At 40.7% G+C, this 21,698-nt stretch overlaps 1 protein-coding gene across 1 annotated transcript in view; it reads right to left on the bottom strand.

Annotated features, from left to right (window-relative positions):
- si (sucrase-isomaltase (alpha-glucosidase)) overlaps window positions 1-21,698 on the bottom strand; it is a 59,576-nt gene that overhangs the window by 25,445 nt on the left and 12,433 nt on the right. The window contains exons 13-23 of the mRNA XM_044032108.1: window positions 18,997-19,110; window positions 18,548-18,632; window positions 17,625-17,742; window positions 15,531-15,702; window positions 14,539-14,655; window positions 12,324-12,478; window positions 9,448-9,532; window positions 3,688-3,744; window positions 925-1,049; window positions 735-823; window positions 376-425 (exon numbers count right to left, since the gene is read on the bottom strand). Coding sequence (XP_043888043.1) covers window positions 376-425; window positions 735-823; window positions 925-1,049; window positions 3,688-3,744; window positions 9,448-9,532; window positions 12,324-12,478; window positions 14,539-14,655; window positions 15,531-15,702; window positions 17,625-17,742; window positions 18,548-18,632; window positions 18,997-19,110 — 1,167 coding nt within the window. The remainder of the gene's footprint in view (window positions 1-375; window positions 426-734; window positions 824-924; window positions 1,050-3,687; window positions 3,745-9,447; window positions 9,533-12,323; window positions 12,479-14,538; window positions 14,656-15,530; window positions 15,703-17,624; window positions 17,743-18,547; window positions 18,633-18,996; window positions 19,111-21,698) is intronic.

The following is a 21,698-nucleotide window of genomic DNA, read 5'->3' as shown; positions in this document are numbered from 1 at the left end:
AATCTTTCACAAATTCACATGCAAAGATATGTTTAAAGGAAGTAAAAAAACAAGCTGCTTTTCAGCTATTAAAAATTAGGACCGTCATCAGCCACGTGTGATCCTGTCTGTAAACCCCAAAGCCCAGTGTAATGCTAATGTACAGGACACATACATCATCGACATGCATTAAACATGCAAGAACAAGAAAATCCTCGGCGCAGGAACTTCTTGATCCAACAAAGCTCCGCCAGTATAGCATTGATCAGCCATGCTCAGTGTTCTCGACTGGGAATGTTGGAAGTCTCTGGTGGTTTTAAACTTTGAACTTGAGTTCAGATCAGAGGGAAAACGTGAGCTGGATTTGAAAAGTGATGCATGTGAGGAAAAACTTACGTGGACAACGGAGAACGTGTAGTGGACGTAGTTCCCCGTTTTAACGGTATCTGTGAAAAAAAAACAAAAAAAAAAACACAAATCAAGGTCAGGTTTTATTTTTTTGGGGCCTGACACCTGAAAAAGTCGCACGGTCATGGATCTGTCTTTCACGCCCCCGAGAGTGTATAAGCTGACGGATTGTTTGCAAAGTCACAGTGACTCATTTGATGCTTCATGTTTGACAAGATAAGTGCTTCCGTTTGATGCGCGCAAAAGGACACCTGTAATGAGTAGTAATGGCAGGATGCAAATGATCTTGTCTCGCGCACAAAGACATTTGCACACTAACAGGCACAAAATGAGGAAAGCAAACATACCTCGGGAATCTCCATCATCCCAGAATAGCTCCCCAGCCGCCTTGCCGTTGTCATCAAGAGCAATGATCAAGCCCATGGGGTTACGCCGACTACAATTTAACGATCAAGTGGATATGAAACACATCTGTGCACGTGTAGAAATCAAGGCAATAACTCGTATGTGTGTGTGTGTGTGTTTGTGTGTGTATACCTGTATGTTGTGGTGACATCGGGTTTCTGAGTGGGGAGGATCGCACCACCTCTGATGTGCAAACCAAGCTTGTCAGCCGGCAGATACATGCTGACGTGCTTTTTACGGTCAGCAATCCGCACCATCTGATTAGAAGAATATCAGGATCTTAATAATTCAACACACACATTCTTTGCTTGGGATTGACAAGAAAATGTCTCTCATATCTGTTTTACAGTTAGGACTATTAGGAGATTATTATTTTGCACAAAAGTGTGTGTTGAATTACTTGCTATACTGTATGGAGTATGACTCCCTGTGTCCCATAAAAGACCGCTTTCAATTGTCTGAACTGATGTAAGTTTTTTCGTCCGGGGCTGTTAAAGTGTTAAAGTGACTTTGCAATCATACACAATAAACAAAGGGAACTATACTAACTCTTGAATTACATAACCTTTAAAAAAAGAATGATGACTCCTTGCTCTCTCTCAGTAATAAATCCATCTCTTTACAAAAAGAAGATATTTCAACCGGATTGCACAAGTTGTTACATTTTCTGGTTTCCTTGCATAAGCTTACCAAATAAGGAGGTAGGACAATATTAGAGATGTAACGGAAAAACGTGGCATTTCATGAGAACCTAATTAACTGGGACAAGCCATACACTGTGATCAGTACTTGACAATATGCAGATGCAGTTCACACAACTGCCCACAGCTCAGTCAGATTTGTTCATTTTTCTCACCACCACATCGTCTTTGTGGACATAATTTATCATGTGAAGGCAAAACATTTCTCTTAATTCAAAGTGGCATGCTAAATAAGTTTTTTTTTGTGGACACCATTCAGACACAGGCATATGGGATGGTTTACTCGTTCCCCAGCATGTTTTGGTCTGGATATAGAGGACACATGTGGGAAATACTACATTTACACAAAGATTTCTCTTGTCATACTTTGCGTTTTCTTGTGCGTTATGAATAACGTAGTTTTTATAGATATACAGTATGTACAGGCTAAAATAACATTTAATAGCAGACATACATTTACTAAATCATATATATATTGCCTCTTGAGGTCCATGATCATGCTTCCACAACTATATTTTTGACAAAAATAAAAAATAGTTCATAGTGATAGCGTAATGGATGGCTGCGACAGCAGAGAACATGTCAATTCCTCCATAGTTTCTTTCTGACTCTGACTTTCTCTGTGCCCCTAACACTCATTTCTTTGAGGCTCCAGACAGAGTAGAGTTAGTTTCTGATCCCGTGAGGACTGAATCTTCAGACCAGCCTAAAATAATTTCAAACTCTATCCATCCCCTCTGCATCTACCTACTTCCCTCTTTACTATTGTTATTCTCTCTTGTGGTGCTCTAATTTACTTTTTTTTTTATCCCAATTTCTTTCACTCTCATTTAGTGTGTCTTTGTGCACAGTACATGCTGTACAGTGGAATATGTGTGTGTCTGTGTGTGTGAGTGTGGGTTGGAGTTAGCAAAGCGTATAAGCAATTTCAGATCTTATCACCCCCTCATTGTCTGCGTAAAGGAGGTCTCTTCTTGCCTTGTCTTCTATTCCCCTTATTCCTTCTGGCTAAACCACCCATCTTCCCACTCCTCTATATACAGTAATTCTCATCTTGCTTTTCATTCTTTTCGTCTCCCCTCTGCTTTTGCTCTTCTATACAACCCAATGTACTGTATGTCTCCTCTTTACCCCTGTTTCTCATCTTTCTTTCTTTTTTTTTACCTCTTCACCCCTTCATTTGTCCTCCTTTTTTTGGCTCAGCAGCTTGTTTTTCATAGTCATTTTCATTACATCAATACTCCTCCCAACCCTTCCATCCTCCTACCCCGATAATCGCAGGGGACCAACCAGGACAAGGGGCCAGTGGCAAGACAACCAATCTAATCGTTCATCTGATCAACGGGCGCTTTACATCGCCACTGTGACGCCCAAATAAAGTCCCAGAGGAACTCAACACCTCTTTTATCTCTCTGTCAGAGAGAGAGAGACTCGCTCCTCTGTCCCCTCTTTCACTCTATCTTTGTCCTTTCTCTCGCTCTGTCTTATCGCTCTCATCTCTCTCGTCTCAAACAAAGAACTTGAGGCAAAGACTTTCATGTGATACATGTTTTTTATGCGCGCGTCATGTAGGACAGTACTGATAAGCCGTGTCATAAGTGTAATCCATTGTGTTGATCACGGAACATTTACTGTTAATTTAGGTATAATCTGACACAAATCCTCTGTTTAACCTATGATAATCTGTCCCTTGACCTTGTAACAGAGACATATTGATTTCTTGCTTTTTTATGCCATATTTTTAAGGTAGATTTGACTTTGTCAGCGGAGATTGGTGGCATATTCTTTCTGCCTGCCGTCTGTAAATAGGGTAATAAAAACAAAATAAACCCTCCCTCTTTGCTTTGTAATAATCTTTTCTTACATTGCCTTATACAAACAGCATTATATGGCCACTTTGACATGAAAAAAATAATGTGCTGTGTGCGTTTCACTTGGAGAACCCTAATTGTCTCAAGTTATTTGTTTTTTTTTTATCTATATGATGAAATATTTCAACAGCCCTTTGACCTAAATGAGGTGAAGTGTCTGCTGTGAGTATGAATATTATGCAACAATGGTAATTTTAGCAGAAACTCCACACTCTGGAGTAGTTCTCTGGTGAATTGTGTTGGGGGGGCAAGGATGTGCCTCAGAGGATTTCTGTTTCCTCATCTACACCGGCTAAATAAAACAAGCAGGGGAATATACTCACCGTCTCGTACTCGTACCACACAGCATCCGGTACATATGCGTCCACGTTGGTCACGCCCTGCAGAAAACAAGAATGAACAGCACACGGAATATTTGTTTGTGACAGTGTCAGCGTTGTGTTTCTTTGTGCGTGTAAATGCACGCTTTTTGTTTGACGTTTACTTGCTCTCTCCGTGGCACCTGTTGTCGCCCACTGTGCCAGTGCTGACACTCAAATCTTACAAGGCCAAACAATGGTCACTGCAGCCAAATTATATAAGAACCCGTCCAAGAAAACCCATTTTAAACTGCCTATCATCTGATATAAAGTTTCCACAAAGCCCCTTTAACATTTCCGTCTACAGTGCTTTGATGCAACAAATGATAGGGAAGACAGCAGCGGGCTGATGACTGATAGGTGACAGGCTTTGATAGCTTAAGGTGGCAGAGAGACAAGAGCAATCAATAGGGGATCACCAACCCTTTGATAGCGTTGGCACTTTCCTGCTCTTTCTGACAGGGGCAGGACAGATGGAGATAGATAAACAGAGAGAACACAGTGAAAGAAAGAAAAAAAAACTAGGTCCTTTGCAGAATAATAATAATAATTGAAAAAAAAAACGAATTGCAAAAATATACTAAGGCTGTCTGTCAAAAGCACCTGTAGCTGTCATCTCACTTTTAACCTGTCTCTCTTAAGTTGCAGACTGATGAAATAAATGCATTTGACTGCTGTCTCAGGTAAGTACTGAGATCACTTCAAAACTTAATGCTGATGCTACCGGCAATGTCATCTATTATCTTTTTATTGTTTTCACAACATAATTTGACAAATAAAACACAGTTATATGTATTAAACAAACATTTCAAGACATCTCTGTTGTATTAGTCACTGCTGAGTTTCACTGTTTACACGTCACCTGGCACTTTCATCACACGCATCACATCCGTGTTAGGTAGTAAATTTATGTTGTTGATGTTTTATTGTGTAGGGTTTTTTTTTTCCCGAAAGGGAGAGTTGTAGCTCAAATCATTTGTCTACTCGTGGTCCTGTGATGTTTTTCCCCATGAGAGGGCTATTAATCTTTTTGCCAATAAAATGCCTAAACCTACAAATATGTGTTGATTCTTTTTAATCTTAAAAATGACCTGGGTATAAACCTAATAGAAACAGCTGTGGTACTAAGGGTACTTGAATCTGTCAAATGTTCTGGATGCATTGTTTTACTTCTTGCCAGAATGTTTTTTGTATTTCAGGACACTGCCAAATACAATGGAAAAGGTAAGGCGATGCTATAGTATCTGATGGAAGATGAATGTGTATCATAGCATTTCACCTGAACGTGGTGCAGCTCTGGCAAATTAGGATATTAGGATATTAACCTTACAGGTTGCCAATCAGACCTGAAGATGTTAAAAATCCCACTTTTATAGAAACCTGATTAAACCCTGGGATTAAATTGTTTTTTAAGCAGTGGGGACGGGGTACAGACAAAAGGGGACATAGGACAATTAAACAAATGTGAGCAAAGCATTACGTGAAATACTAAAAATCATAAATGTGATGTGTAGCTGTTATATCCTGCTATTTAAATGACATGATTTATTGTCCTCTCCAGGGCCTACATATACAATTTGAGGCGGATCACCTGTCACAACTTCTGCACAGCCTTCGGAATGACAGCCTGGGAAAATGGATGCTGTTCCCGTACCTCGTTTTCTGGTGTCTGATTTGCTTGTGGCGCCTATCATTCACCCTGCTGACTAATAGGAAGGGATTCGCGGGCTTAGCATGGCTGCTAACTGTGATTGAGAGGGACAAGGCATGTGGCCTGTATCCTCATTTAGAGTAGTGGAGCTCAGTTAGCCCAAAGGTAAGATTTGATCAGGTGGACCAAAGATCTATACTGGCAGAATGATCAGATGGTAGCTGAGACAAATGAAAGAAGCTGAAAGAGAGAGCGAGAGGCACGGAGACAGAGAGTGGGTGAAAATGATGGAATGAAATTAAATGCGATCAAAAGGATGATTTGACAGCAGCTGATTAAGGGAATGCAGATGAGATAAGGGAGCCAACGTCTGATGAAAGGATAAGGTAAAAAGGAAAGGGAGTTCTGGGCAAGAGGGCGAAGAGTGGAGATGTGGATGAAGACCAGAGAGGATGACATAAAGTGAGAGAGAGTGCCAGAGCTCTTCACAGTTCAACACAGAGATCAAGGTGAAAGTCCCAACTGATCTGAATGACAGAGCGAGAGCATCATTAGAGAAAGGGGAAAAGTAAAGCAGACAGAACGATAGAGAGTGAAAGACACAGAGAGGGAGATGAGAATAATGAAAAAGGAAAGCTAGGATGTGAGAAGACGTTAAAGCTCAGCCTGTGACCCCACACAAGCAGCTGACACTATCTCTCCATGTGGCCCTTCACAGCCTGTTGCATCTGTAACAGATAGCAGGCACTCTGTTCTCAGCGTGCATGGCCTCTTCTTTCTTGGCTTAACCCACCAGAGCTCAGTTGCACACTGCTTCCACCAAAGATCAATATCCAGCTTCACCAGATCACTTATTAGGGAAAGATTCTTTTCCATGTCAGTGCTCCCACTCTGGGCCTCAATTTACTCTCCTATACTGTAGCAGACGAAGGTGTTCAAAGGAAACACAACATGTTATTTTTATACAATTTGAAAAATAAAGGTCAACAACTCCTTTTGTTAACCCTCACAATGCATAGATAGAGGCATGTTCAGGTAAACTGAATGTTACCAGTGACCAGTTGGCTAACACTGTACTGTTGTAACTGTAGTGACCATATTATATGATTAATATTGAATAGTTGCTTGAATACGTGTATCTATTTGATAAGGTTCTGCCTGCCATCAACTTAACGTAGGTTTCTGTCGATATTTATTGTCTAAGATGTGGACCTGACAGTTGTGGATAAGCTGATTTTATGTTTGAACTATTTGAAGCACAGAGAAAAACAGTTTGTAGATATCTTTTTTTTTTACTGGTACATGCGATGGTGACATGAATGTGCACTGATGGATTCAGAAAGATCTACTTCCCACGCAACATTTCATGGCATTTCTGCACCATCACAAGCCAGGAGGTCATAATTGTCCTCCTAGATGATGCACACTTCTACTGCAAATGTTTCACACTGTGATACGGGCAAAATTGCTTTTAAAGAGAGCTGGAGTGAGTGAGTTCAGCTGCAAACACACCCACTAAAAACTGCACCCTATAACTCTGGATAAGTAGGAGTTACGATCTCTGTCTTTTCAGAACGAGCAGTAGAGGAAACCAGGTGCATGTACAGTGAATTTGGTCAATATCGCTCCTTGCAATAAAGAGTTATAGAGTGCAGTCACTTTTCGGCAGGACCTGCCAAAAAGTGACTGCACCCTATAACTCTAGATTGGTAGGGCTTACATTCTATATCTTTTCAGCATGAGCAGTAGAGGAAACCAGGTGCATGTACAGTGAATTTGGTCAATATCGCTCCTTGCAATAAAGAGTCATAGGGTGCAGTCACATTTCGGCAGGGCCTGCCGAAGAGTGACTGCACCCTATAACTCTGGATTGTTAGGGCTTACATTCTCTGTATTTTCAGCATTAGCAGTAGAAGAAACCAGGTGCATGTACAGTGAATTTGGTCAGTATCGGTCTTTGCAATAAAGAGTTATAGGGTGCAGTCACTTTTCGGCAGCACCTGCCAAAAAGCAACTGCACCCTATAACTCTGGATTGTTAGGGTTTACATTCTCTATCTTTTCAGCATGAGCAGTAGAGGAAACCAGGTGCATGTACAGTGAATTTGGTCAATATCGCTTCTTGCAACAAAGAGTTATAGGGTGCAGTAGTGTTGCAGTCAAGACTACCTAAACCGAGACCAAGTCGAGACCAAGACCACAGTGTATCGAGACCGAGACCTTCAAAAAGTGGTCTCGAGACCGAGACTGATCTCGAGTACTACAACACTACGCCAACGTCTTGCATTAGAAACTTTCCACAATCACACCAGCTGAAGTTATTTTATCCCCTGGCCTTCTATCAATCCAATTCACATTTGACTATTCTGTAATTCACAAGAGGCCACACTAAATTGCTTATTAATAAGGCCACTTTGACATGACCGCAATCGCTGCACACGCACGCACATACACGTGCACGTGCAGGGAAACTCGTACACGCGCGCTCGGGGAAAAAGATGCGCAAACACACGCATACACACTTCTATCTACACTTCTAATCTGGTAGTAATGAGGTCAGTGCTCTCATTAGAGCTGAGAGAAAAGGGGGGAGGATATGAAAGAGAGAGGAAAGAGGGATGAAGGGAGGGCAACAAAGAAAATCTCATGTCATGTTCTCCCAGTGGAGGTCACAGTGTGTGTGAGAGAGAGAGAGAGAGACTGAAAGAGTGTGTGTAGCCTTAGTGCATCATCTTCTATATATCACACTTACACGATTGTTTGTTTATGTGCTGTATTATGTAAGAGCCTGTGTTTCTTCTCTGCAGTTTGAGTGAGTGTTTGTACTTTAAAGAGCAAAGCATGTTAAAATTAAGAAGTCGTTTGCACAGTATCCTAGGATGTGTTTTTCCCTATGTGTTTACTTTTACTTGTCACCTTCTATGGCATTAATGGCGTATGTGCACTGGCTCTACTCACCTCGCCACGCCGCGGCGCGGTTTAAGTAGCGTTTCTACTAGCATAGTACCTGGTACCAGGTACTATTTTTAGTACCTGCTCAGACGAGGTTCCAAAAGCGTGCTGAGTAGGTACTATGATTGATTGGTCAGACTGCTGACCACTGACTGGCCAGAGTGCCGTCACAGGTAGAGATGTCCCACACAAATCAAGCCGAACCGCACCTAACTGTAGATCAGTTAAAACTACTTAATGATCTTAAAAACATGGGTTAATCTCCAACAACTACCAGGGAAATCTCTATATTTAACAGAGCACACAGTTCAGAGGAAGTGAGCGTTGGTCTACTCGTAGATATTATGTACGGGTCAGCTGGCAGGCACAGCACTGAGAGAAATGTTTTTTTTACTGTGCAATAGAAATGCCACTTTTATTGTTGTTGTTACCGCTTTGATCTATAAATAAAGTTATATTTCAATACCTCAGTTTCAATGATTTTATGAAGATTAGGAAATAAATGCAACCGAATCGTGCCGTGTCGTGCTGTGCCGAGGCGAGGCGAGTCGAGCCGGTGGAAATACGCCATAACACTCACCTTGAAAGACCAAAACGTGTTTCTGAGGATCTAGCCACATTTAGGGCTAAGATTTGAATTGTGGTTTGGTTAAAGTTAGGCATCAACTGGTACTGGTCAAGGGGAAGGCTTTGGTTAGGCTGTCCAAATAAATGGAAGTTGTGACTGAGATTTTGATCAGGATGGATCCTCTGGAGTCAGTGATGAGTTAAGTTGGAAGATTTTTATTGAAGACAACTCAGATCCGAGGAGAACTGAGACATTATCTGGCATCTGAACAGTAAGGCATCATCGCAGATTCTGGCGAACAGCGTGCCAGGTCTGATACATATAGTTCTTGAGATAGTGTATCCGGTCCAGATGCCTGCGTAGTTTCTGTCTTATCATAAGTTATGGCTTTAAATATTGAACATCAGGTCTGGTTATAAGAACATGTGCATAATTAAACTTAAATAGGCTGAAGATTAGAATTTTCTCACACAGAAGTCACTGCAAAGATGAAACTGTGTGTGTGTGTGTGTGTGTGTGTGTGTGTGTGTGTGTGTGTGTGTGTGTTGGCTGACCTGATCCAGTACAGGTGTGATGAGCAGGTGTTTTCCCCAGAGGAACTGGCGGTCCACTGACCAGGTGATGCTGTCAGAGTAGAACCTTGGGAATAACAATAGTTGTATTGGTGATTCATTTAAAAAAGAAAAAAAAACATACGAAAAAACACCACCATGCCATATTGTTTGATCCATCAGTAACCTCTGTCTGTCTCCTCCTCTTAGAAAGCCTGTTGACACCCTCATCCTTCATAAGTTATCCTGAATGGGTCTTTTGGTTCAACACAGAATGACAAGGTTGTGGCCCATATAAGTTTCCTATAAAGCTTATGTGCTATCACAACTTGATTTACATTTTCTGTGCAGGAATGCCGATAAATAAGTATAATTTGACATCAAGAAATAATAATGTGCTTTACTGTACATTCGAAAATGCATGGATGACAATAACAATAATAATAATAATAATATTTAAATTTTAACAATAAAAATATGCTTTTCTTTAAAGAGCTTTTACATACCATTGCTATTATAATAAAAATATTATTATATTGCTGTTCATTTAGGGCAGCTTTGGCTGGTGGTCTCATAAATGTGTTAAGCACCGTATATAATGAAATGAATTAATAATATCGATGAATATTTATCTATGACAAACATATATGTACATACGTAATGCACAGAACAATCCAAGCGTGCAGTCAAGTGCTGCTATCGATAGAGAGAGAGGTGCAGTGGAGCTTTCATTGGCTGATTGATATCTGATGTTTGATTGGTTTATTCTGCGGCTCCGTGACCAGCGATGACCAATCACACACGTGCGTGTATTCACTGCGGGAAGTTTAACCTGTCATTTGAAATCGCCGGAGCAAACAAGCGTCACGTCGTCGATTTTTCAGCGCGCTCGTGCGGGAACACTGGACGATGAGTATAAGATCCGCGGGTCTTCCGCTGGTTGTCACGTGTCAGGAGTAAAGTCAGCAGACGGAGCTGGGGTTTTCATGTGTCTGATGTCGGGACCGCAACCACGAGGACTCGTCATCCCAGGATGTGAGCTAAGTGACCGTGCTGCTTTGTTGTTGACATTCATCGCTGCTTACAACGCGCGTTTGGCACGATTCAAGTTGTGTTTGCTTGTTTTTTTATGTTTTTAAATCGTTTTCACGTGACTGCTGCTGCTGTGCTGTTTCTCTTCAATAATAACTGAGTTATTAGAGTTGTTGTGTCTGCTGGCCGTTTGCATGTGACGCTGAAGTCGTGCTTGCATTTACTTTGTTTGTATTCTTGGACTTGACTTCTCTGTTTAAATTTGCATGAATCAATGTTTTTTTTGTCGTTCACATAGTGTGTAATTATTCATTAGCTTTTGGTATTAACTAGTCTTGTTGCCAGTGTACAGGGTTTTTAGTTGTGGTCAAATTATACTTAATATAATGCACATAATGCATTGTATTATTGTTTTTTGTTTGACATAAGCCTGGTTCATTTATATGTGATTTATACTTAAGCAAAGTAGTGCAGGATAAGCTTTAATGCCACGTCTTTCTCTGCATGTCGGGAATAATTTTCAGGTGTACTGTTTGTGGCCACTTTACAGATAATACAGTTTCTGTAAAGTTAGTGCTGTTCATGAGCAAATCTCATGCACTATGTACAGTTAAGTTCACCTAAGGGAAGTCAGGGTGTTGTTGTTACCTATGTTACTAATGGTAATATAAAGTATCTAGTATTCTTTGTGCTGATTGGGTTTTAGGCATATTTTTTTACCTTACTACCTCACACATGCAATTTATCATTAATTAAACCAAACTTTGTTTCAAATATTATATTGTCATTTGCCAAGTTGTGAGAAGGCCCTGCTTCATCATGTGATATGTGTTTCTCTGCATTGTCAGGATAACACCAGGGCTTTGCTGCAGTTCCATTTAATTCCAAGTCATTACAGATCAGATTTGATGGTTCGCAGTCATTACTAAAGGTATTTTGCGTCTGACTTTCATGTGAATGTGATTGTCCTCTTAAAATGGCACGCGTGTGCACGTTGATACTTTTTTCACATGCGTCAACAACAGAAAATGTCATAGTTTGGCTGTGCTGTGTTGCCGGTGCAGATGCGTGCTTTCGCTGCAGGTCACAAAGAACACGTGTGTCACATGACCACACATGGGACGTGCATCTGATCTTGAATCGCGTACTGAAGTAACATAAATCTGACCACACAGGTGCTCAGTAGTTAACATGCATTGTGGGGACAGTTAAGACAAGTTCCCTTGAATCTGGATGTTTTGACGCCAGCATACTTTCAGAGCCTCTCGCTGATGAAAAGAATTTTGCCATTATTTGGGGGAAATTGCAACATGCTTGCACTCCATGGGGGGAAAAAACGCATTAAGCTGGGAGCAATACTGTTTTTGCTTTGGAGGATTAGCTCTCGCTCTCTATGCAGAATCTTTATTTTACTACTTGGATTGGTCGGCAGCTTCCTCAGACAACAAAGACTTTTCCTCCGGCTCCATATTTGCCGTAATGGTCTATTCTTTGTTGGCTTCTTGGTTTCTGTGATTACAATAAAACTCTTTAGGCAGGGCTTCAAGTGTGCTCGTTGTATTCGCTGATTGGCAGCACCTGTTTACAATATGCTTTACAGCGACTGACTCATACTGAGCTGCTGCTAATGAACATTCATATTCATGCAGGTGCATATTATAACCCATCCCTTTTAACTTTATGTTCATGCCAACACTGTGCACCACCACAACCTTCTTCATGACCTTTTGCACAGTTGGCTGAATGAAGATTGATCATGCATGCATGCATAGGCATTGTTTCAACTTGCATGTTTCTGACAAAACACCATTTATGAAGATTATTTTTTTTTTTCTTAAACGACTTACTCATGCATGACCGGACGTACGACGGTCTCTCCTGTGGTGTGTGCCTTGTAGAAGAGTGTGTAGAGGTAAGGCAGGAGTGTGTAACGGATTGTCAGGTAATGTTTGGAGCTCTTCACCAGCAGTGAATTGGCGCCATACACAGCTGGATCCTGGGGCTGGAGACAGAAAGATGGATTAACGAGATGTCATTGAAAATGGAAAGAGAGGCAGGGGGAGGGAGGGGGGAAAAAAATATATAACGATTTGTCTTTTATTCACAAGAGAAATGTGGCGAGGAGTTTAGAGGATGGAGGACAGAACTCATTCAAAACGAGTGAAAGAAGAAATCAGAGGTTGCTTGTACGATCGCAGTTTTATTTAGTCCATTGGAAAAATTTGAGAACTTCTTTAAAGGTCACATTTTTCTTCAACAAAAGAAAAGAAAAGGGAGTGTGTATTAAAGAGTTAAAGGGGAAAAGTGTGTGAGAAAGGAACGGAAGTATGATTTAATTTCTGTGATACTGGAGAGTGAAAGGCTGAGTAGCTGCTAACAGGCCATTTTCCTCTCATCTGGCTAATTATTTATGCCCTCAGCACCTCAGAGAGTGTGTGTATGTGTGTGTTTTGGATTGGCCTGTGTGGCTGTGCGATGAGAGCCATGATTAGGGCAAAGCAAAGGTCACACATTAGCTGTCTCGTTTAGCAGAAATCGTACTTCTAATTCATCATCATCATGTTCCTGTCCTCCAGCAACCACCAGTCCCTCACACACGCTTCACCTCTTTCAACACACACACACACACGCACCATATCATTCATTCCCCCCTTCTCTACCTTAACGCTGTGCTACTTTTGCAGCAATGATGAGCAAATGAAAAATATGGCAATATGTTGCGAGAGGAATTTGCATGCAAATGCCATAATGTGGTTGTCCTTACAAGAACTGCAGGGCCACGAATGTGTTTTGAAAGTTGTGTTTTGTCTGCTGTGCTCTGAATGTGTTGGCATGCCTGGTTATACCTTCACAAGTGACACCAATAATATCACGATGCAGCGATTCTGGGATCTATCAATATATCGCAAGACAATCATGTAGTCGTACATCTCAACAACAAAGCAACAAAGCGTGCGTGAGAAGTAGAGCTGCAACTAACGATTCTTTTTATAATCGATTAATCGGTCGATTATTTTCTTGATTAATCGACAAGCCTGCAAATGATGATGTTCTCAAATGTCTTGTTTTGTCCACAAACCAAAATGATTAACTTTTAATGATTTCTTTGTTACCCGGAGCAAATCAATTTAGAACATATGCACATTTAAGAAGCTTAAACAGTCTGAAATCTTGTTTTTAAACATGAAAAAACCGATTAATCAATTATCAAAACAGTTGTCGATGAATTTAGTAATCGATTAATTGTTCCAGCTCTAGTGCTACCATAAAGTAGCAACACCTGGCGAGTGAAACAGACAGGGACTGTTAACTCCAGAGTGCCTTCATTTGTTTATTAAAACATCAATCTTTCCCCTGCCGTATCGATTATTATGGATTGCATGTGGAAGGACGGTGATATATCACCAAATCGATATTTTGACCCAGCGCTAACAACTAATGCACCATTGATTCCTGTAACAAGTGCATTTCTACCTATTCTGTGTTGTGGAGTAAGTGGACTGTATGTAAGTCTTTTTGCATACAGTACTTCTGAGGTCAGTGCAAGTAGATCTGTCCTGCTCTATTGGATTTGGGAAGTTTACACTCCACCAATTCCAACTCTGAAGGAATCTATTACAACTAGTATCAGATACTGCCAATGCCCAATGTGGTTGGCAGTGTTTATGCTTAGAATTAAGTGGCCTCACTTTTTGATATTGTTAAAATCAATATTAATTCATAGTCTTGTAAAAACTCTAATGCCACATGGCACATTAATGGCACATTTTCTTCAGGCTGCACTGGTCCAATACCCACAGCACACAACTGTTTCAGCAGCTTACATTCCCAGTAATGAACCCAAAATCAGATGTCCCACTGCAACCGTTTTATAACACAGTTGTGCCGGTGTGACAATCTCCATGGATACTAAAAGGAGGTTTCTATTTTTAATCACTTTGGGATGTAGCAACTACAGTGTTGAAATGAAGAGTTCACCCCCCCAGCAATGACGATGTGATACATAAATCTAAAACTGACAGTCTAATATAAGAACGATAGACCAAAATGTCTTTACAGTACCTCGTAGCCCTGAGCGTTGTGGTTGCGACTGAAGGGGTAGAACGCTCCCACCTGCATCCAGCGTCGACACAACTCTTCGGGGGAGTTGTCAAAGAATCCACAGATGTCAGCTCCGATCTGAAACACATGACGTTCAGCCACAACTTGCAGTATATATTTGCCACTGTCCTAAATGTTACTGGAGTCATACACATGATACGCCTCTTTATATCCTCGAAGAAAAGGGACATGCTACACATGTCAAGTAGTAGTAAGAAAGGGTGGTATTGATGCAAAACCTGGTGACACATTTGTCTCTTTATCGTGTCTTTCTTTATGTCTTATTGCTTTGGTCACAGCAGCAATTTGACGTGGGTAGTGATCTTTATTTACATTAATTGCACAGTCGGATCCAAAGAAGTTACGCAAGTCAAAGGCCAGTCCATGGTGACTGCTTGCTTTCTATTGTTTACTACTGGCTTCATTTCCAACAGACTCCATGGGAGGGAATCGATCCAAATCCCATTTGCCCTGCTTTCTCTCTTTCTTGCTTTCTTTGTGTGTTTGTCTACTGAAGAGCTTAAAGTCAGCCTGACACAGTCTCACCAGGATGTACATGACAATCTATGAGACCACCCGAAATGCACAGCGGGAGATTTGCTCACGAGTGTGCTTCTTACCACCATTTGTGCTCTCTGCTCCGTAGATATGCACAGTAGAGAACACACTTGAGAACTAAAAAACATTTACATGAATGTGTGTCTTCAACGTATGCACTGTAACTCCAGACACTCTCTTGCTCTCGTCCGTCCTCTGTCTGTATACTTATTATATTAAATAGTAATTAAAAAAAAATATTATTACGACTGGATTATTGTTGAGCCTTAAACTGAGACTAAAACAGAAATAATGAAGACCTGCATCCCTAAGTCATGTCACCCAGGTTGAAAATGTCAAATTCTCTGTATTTAAGCATTACACTAATGATATTTGTCCCTCTGAAGGTTACTCACGTAGGGAACCCCAAAAAGGCCAAACTCCAGCATGCCAGGAATGGCCCATTTTATGTCGTTCCAGTTGGCGGCGTTGTCCCCTAGCCAGTGACCCGAATATTTCCCCACACCTGGGAAGGAGGAGCGAGTCAGCATCAGGGTGCGATTTCCTCCGAATGCCCGCTGCAGGGCTCTGTGAGAGGGAGAGAGCGATGCAGGAGATGAAAAAGTATGTAGGAAGTGAAACCGAGAGAGTTAAACGATATGATGGAGAATTGTTTATCAATCACACAAGAACAAATATCATTGGCGGTGTAAAGATTAATAGCAAAACTGTGACAAAGCCATACTTTGCCTTTATTGCAAACCATTTTTTTTTTTTTGATGAAGGTAAATTGATGGAGTATTGATTTCCATAGCGATACACAATGCTGATAATGTTTACAGATGTGTCTCCTGCAAATAATATATTTTAGGGGTGGGGCAGGCAGGCTTTCTTTTCTAATACCAAAGGAATGAGTCAGCAGGTCCACATAAGGGGGCTTGTGTTACATGATCTCCAGTATGTGTGAGTGTGAAAGAGTCCAGTCTGTTACCGTTTGTTAATATCTTTTAAAGTGCGTTTTCTTCACTTGCTTCCTTGTTTACTGATGGGATAGGTGAGAGCAAAAATACCATTTCAACCATGCCACTTTAGTAGAACATGGATTAAAAAAAAACAGGGAGAACAAGGTCAGAATATCATTGTGAAATGCTAGTCATTATATTTAAATGCAGTGCTCTTCACAGTCATGAATCGGCATAACATAGCTGCAGTGCACACTAACCCCCTGTGTGTGTGTGTGTGTGTGTGTGTGTGCAGGGGAGGCAGAGGACCCTCTATAATTAGGACATGCAATATATGACCTGTAAAGTTGAATGTACCAATTCTTTGACAATGAATTAGTCTCATGCAGGTCTCACTTCTTAGTGCAGGCGTGCACTGCTTTCTTATTGGTAGGGGTGGGGATATGTATTGATCCGATACTGGTCAAAATTACTGGATCAGATATTGGACAGATAAAAATGTAAAATCCGATGCTTCGCTATACACAGACCGTTAAAATGTAAATATAAATCGGCATAAGCATTTTAGCGGAGTCAGGTTTGGGCTCTTTATTTCTTCCTTTTGGGAGAAGACAGAAGTGGCTCAACACATGTGTTAAGAGCTTCATAGTTGGATATAAATGGCCTAACATGACTGTGTCGGACTAATATCTGTATCTGTAGATACTGGAGTTTGTGATTATTAGTATCATCGGGCACAAATAAAGAGTATATTTTCCATGCCTTCTCCATTAATGTGTCTTCCAGTTCTAGCTGGTGTTAAACCTTATTCTTGTGTAAGCTCATTACCTCTAAATGACAGAAATGCAGAAAAATCTGACAAGAATAAATGCCTCTGGCATTTGAGATTATGTTCAGATTACAGGGACATTTGTTAATTGCGAATCGGTTTTGTGTGTAAGACATAATCGACTTTCAAACACAAATGCAGGAAACATTAAGTTGCATCATCATGGTTTCCAAGAAATTGCACTGTCAGGTCATGGTGCAGAGTTTGCTGAGATTTTTTTTGTGTGACCGAGGAGACTGGTGTATATTGCAGTGTTTCTAGTCATGGCTGATTTTGCTGTGCTCTAGTGCTTTGTCATCATTTTGTCTTGTATTGGACTTGACATGAAGGACGATGTCAAATGCAATTTAATTAGCCCCAGCATCCAGGCTGAGAAGTATCACTAGAGATCTGATTTGAATCACATTATGGATAAAATCAAATTTGGTAAAGTCTGATTTTTTTTTTTTGTCTGTCTAGACTTTCCAAACTAATCTGAATATGCAAAAAAAACATAACTTGAAAATGTGAAGCACCAAAACTGCACAAGTTGCTTGCAATCAACTTCAACTCGAGTCCAGAGCTTAATCTGCAGTATCACTAAAAGTCAAGGATGATTTTGAAGGATTTTGTGTTTTCTTTTTGTCTTACTCAAAGGGTGGCAGTAAGTTGGCGTCTGCACTGTAAGTGCAAGCTTGCGAAACTACAGTACTTCCATCATCAATTGGTAATGCACTCACTTTTCAGTAGCCAGGACCATAGAGTAGCCATAGAGACTGTGGACATCGTAGTGGTTCCCCCAGGCCTGCTTGGCATCCATACACAGAGTCTTGCTGTACATCACCTCATCCAGAATCTCTGGAGGAGAAAGGAGATAGGAGTGAATACAAAATAAAGGAGGCTGTTGAGGACAACAAAATGGCGAGAGGGGAAGAAGGGGACGGAGAACAATGGAAGTTGGTGTACAGTATTTTCTGCAATAAGTGGGAACAATGAGGAAATCAAGGCGACAGATGGCATTGGGAGAAGTGGATGACTTAGGAGGAAGGGCAATAAAACGGCATCAGGGGAACATGCTTTTTCCAGTTAGGATCATCCTGTCTGAGACACCGTCCCAATAAAAGACACGGCTTTAGAGTCATTTTCAGAATTTTTCATCGGGGACTCATTAGTTTAGATGAACTTTCTTCTGGACCTGAACTTACTTTTTGAGCCTTTGTGGCCATTTTATCAACTTGTGCTCAGCATTGTTTGTAATGCAGTAAACTTGGTACAGGGTTTAAAAAGTTAGTAACTAATTAAATAGTTACTATTATTAATATACGTATAACTTACAAATTGTGTTGTTTTTAAGTGAGTGAAGAGAGGCTGATTAGATTAAATAATGTTCACCTTATTATTACATATTTATGTAAGTTTACACATTTATGAAGTGCAGGATTATAATATATAATATATGTGCTGTTAGGAATTTATATTATTATTGAATCTTCCATATTATAATCAATAAAGATATGCTTAGAATGAACCTTTACCGGTCAACCTGTACTAATGATATTGATGAAGTGCCTCGAGTGATGACAAAGTATTAAGACTCGACCATGTCATAAAATGGAAGATTAAACTGTATGAGAACGTAGAGCACATACAAACGCTGACTTACTTGGAGTGTAGGGAGGGTAGTTGAGATTGTTGTCGGCGCAGCCTTTTGTTGAACCTTTCTTGAAATTGGCCACCTCGTTCATGTCCTGCAAGTGTGTTATAGTGTGTTAGTGACCTATTCACACTATCAGTAAGATGCTTATTTGAACTAATAGTCTTAATAATCACAATCACTGACAATATGCAGCTGTTGTGAATTGATATTTTTGAACAAAATTGCTGAAGAAAAAAACTTAACTGTTGTAAAATGCCTTGGACTGACTGCGGTAAATGCCCCAAGAAATGAGGGAACCTAATGCACATCTATCTTGTATGAACTGAATTCAAGCTCACTGTCCCTGTTTGCGTGCAAATGACTGCAGAATGAAGTCTGCCTCAGAGGTTTGTGTTGGTGAACAGTTAATTAGTGAATGCACATCATCACTTAATGTGTGTCTAAAAATGACTTACAATCCAGAGGGCATCATGTTTGATCTCCCGGGAGAATCGCTCGTACTCGTCAACCCACCAGTCTATGCAGTTTTGGCTAGTGTAGTCTGGAAACACCGTCTCTCCTGGCCACACCTGAAGATGAGAGAACATGATATGCTGTAAGTTTGTTTTTTATACTTGTGTAGTAAAATTCTAAATGCATGCACCATTTGTCCTTGTGCAGACGAGCAGCTTGTCTACTTAATTCTGTGCATGGTCAGTTGGTGTAGGTGTAGCGAGCTCCAGGTAGCAAAAAAAAAACTAGGCCTATGAAATGTCAGATGAAGCTTAGACATGTGGAAATGAAAAGAGAACAGAATGGATGGAGGGGGTGAGATTGATGTGTGTGTGAGAGAGGGAGACATTTGAGAGGACAAGGGGAGAGAACAGAGGAGAAATCCATAATGCAATAGAAATCTTTAGACGTGACTGTGTGTTAAAATTCATCCTTAATGACTTGCATTGAGAAAAAATGATTTATGTAGAGAAAAGCAGAGGTTTTGTGTATGTACGTGTGTCTGTGTGTGTGTTGGTGTGTGCGTGTGAATCATTACAGCATTGTAGATATTAAATCTCAAGGTTGCCACAGTGTGGCTATCTTTTTACCCGCTACTTCCACTGCCAATAACTTTACAACTCAGTTTATAGCAAAGGCATAAATCCTGCTCATGTGTGCTCATGTGTCCACACATGAGCACACATGGATTTATAGGAAGATGCTTTTGGTAAGTGGTCAAAACTCCCACAAGGTCAGAGCTGATCTCACATTTTCCACCTGTCTATCTCCACTCTTTTACCTCTAGATTTGATCCCTCTGACATCTCGGCAGTTTGCGGATACCGAGTAAACACTTCAAACAAATCTTCTTCATTGGATTACCGCTCCATTTTTTTTTGCCTTGTCTCTCTTTACAGCTGGATTCCTGCATGTTGCCCTGTCACTCTCCTCCATTCAGTACACAAAGCCAGTCAGTCTCCTTGTATATTTCCCCAACATCTGTTATTTGTCTGTATCTACCTTTTTCTCAGCCTACGTTTCCATCTTGTCATTTCACTGTTAAATCTGTTCACATCTGTTTCTTCTATCTCTGCTAGACGCAGCCTTGCGGTAGCACAAGTCATTTGCAGCCAGGGTTCCGTCTAGAAACCTGTCTTTGGCTCGCGAGCTGCAAAATCACATTGTGTATAGAGTCGGTGGGCGGGCTTAACATAGTGGCGACAGAGTTGTGAGCGTTGCACGTGTAGTCTCTGCCAGTCTCTGGTACATGTAAATAAAGAAAATGGCTCCTGCTGGCGAACAGCAGTCTTTCCAATCAGCTTTTTCTTTGAAAAATGAAAAAAATAACGGCACTGAAGTCATTTCTTCTAATGAAAGATGTATTCGGAGTTTTCAGGTCTCTGAACGACCTGTCATGATTTCTACTGCGGAGGCTTCCTCGTTCCTTTTCATCCTCAGCGCATCTCCAGTACTCCGGCAAGTTGCGTTCAAGTCTCGATAAAAGGGTGAGACACTGCTGACAAACACTGTTTGACTGTGCACTCCAACATCCAGTAAACTCTCAGCAATACTTTGGGGTTTCTTCAGTTTTAGAAGATGCTCGCTAAATGTGCAAGCACGCCTGCACTTCTCATGTTCTGTTTCTCCATGACCACAACATTTCTTGGCTTACAGGAATCTTCCATTGATTGGTTGCAGCGCTAATTTGAACATCTTGATGTAGGTCTGGTTTGCCAGCCTAGCTCTCTTGTACGTCCATTCACTTCTGCCTGAGGTTGATTCTACAATACTTCTCACACAGAGAAACATTTGGGCCAGAAGACAAAAGCTTTCGTCAAGGGTCGCCCTCATGTTTCACTGGGACACATGCATGCACACAAAGTTGTGTGGGGGTGGTGGACTGGAATTAATTACAAAGGAGTAACTTCTCATTTGGAGGAAATGGAAATGCTTAGACTCACAGTGGAACAGACTCTTACACATAGTTATGTGCACGCACGCACACACACACGCACACACATACACACACAGACTCTGGCATGTGGTGAAGCAGAACATTTTAAGATTAAACACTAATGTGGAATCAATGCATATGTTTGACCTGATATAAACAGCATGAAAAAGGGATTAACAGTGGGACTGGGCCTAATCGAGTATGTAATCGAAAGTAACACCGTGAAAGCATTGGGGCACTGAACTTTAACTCCCGATGTCCACATTTTTTTTTTTTTTTATTGTGTGTTGAAATTTGATTACTGAGTATAAAGTGTTGATGGAAACTGTAATGAACCAGTCACAAACACATTATATTAATTTATTTTACGATCAGTAAAACTCTTAAATAAATCTACATGAGTCGTTACCTCACCAGCATTATGTGAAGGTGACCTATTGGTCTTGACTTTTTTATGTCATTTCATTCAATATTGATGCATAATATCACAATATAAATCGAATCAATATTGCTCTCGAGCTTCAAGGTGAGGTTGGGTATGGGTAATAAATTATGTCTTTTAGGCTAGATCCCAATATACAAGCTATGTCGTGTCAGCAGGGATTGGAACCAGCACCTTCCGTGACCCTCATCATGATGCATTTGCTTTATACATTCAATATCTACCCATCTTATCTTGATGTAATTTGAAACTAAACATATTATTAATAAGTGTTTGTTGTTCTAACTA

Source organism: Solea senegalensis, linkage group LG8 (assembly GCF_019176455.1).
Source record: "Solea senegalensis isolate Sse05_10M linkage group LG8, IFAPA_SoseM_1, whole genome shotgun sequence".
Classification (NCBI taxonomy): Eukaryota; Metazoa; Chordata; class Actinopteri; order Pleuronectiformes; family Soleidae; genus Solea; species Solea senegalensis.
This window is presented reverse-complemented; position numbering and strand designations above follow the sequence as displayed.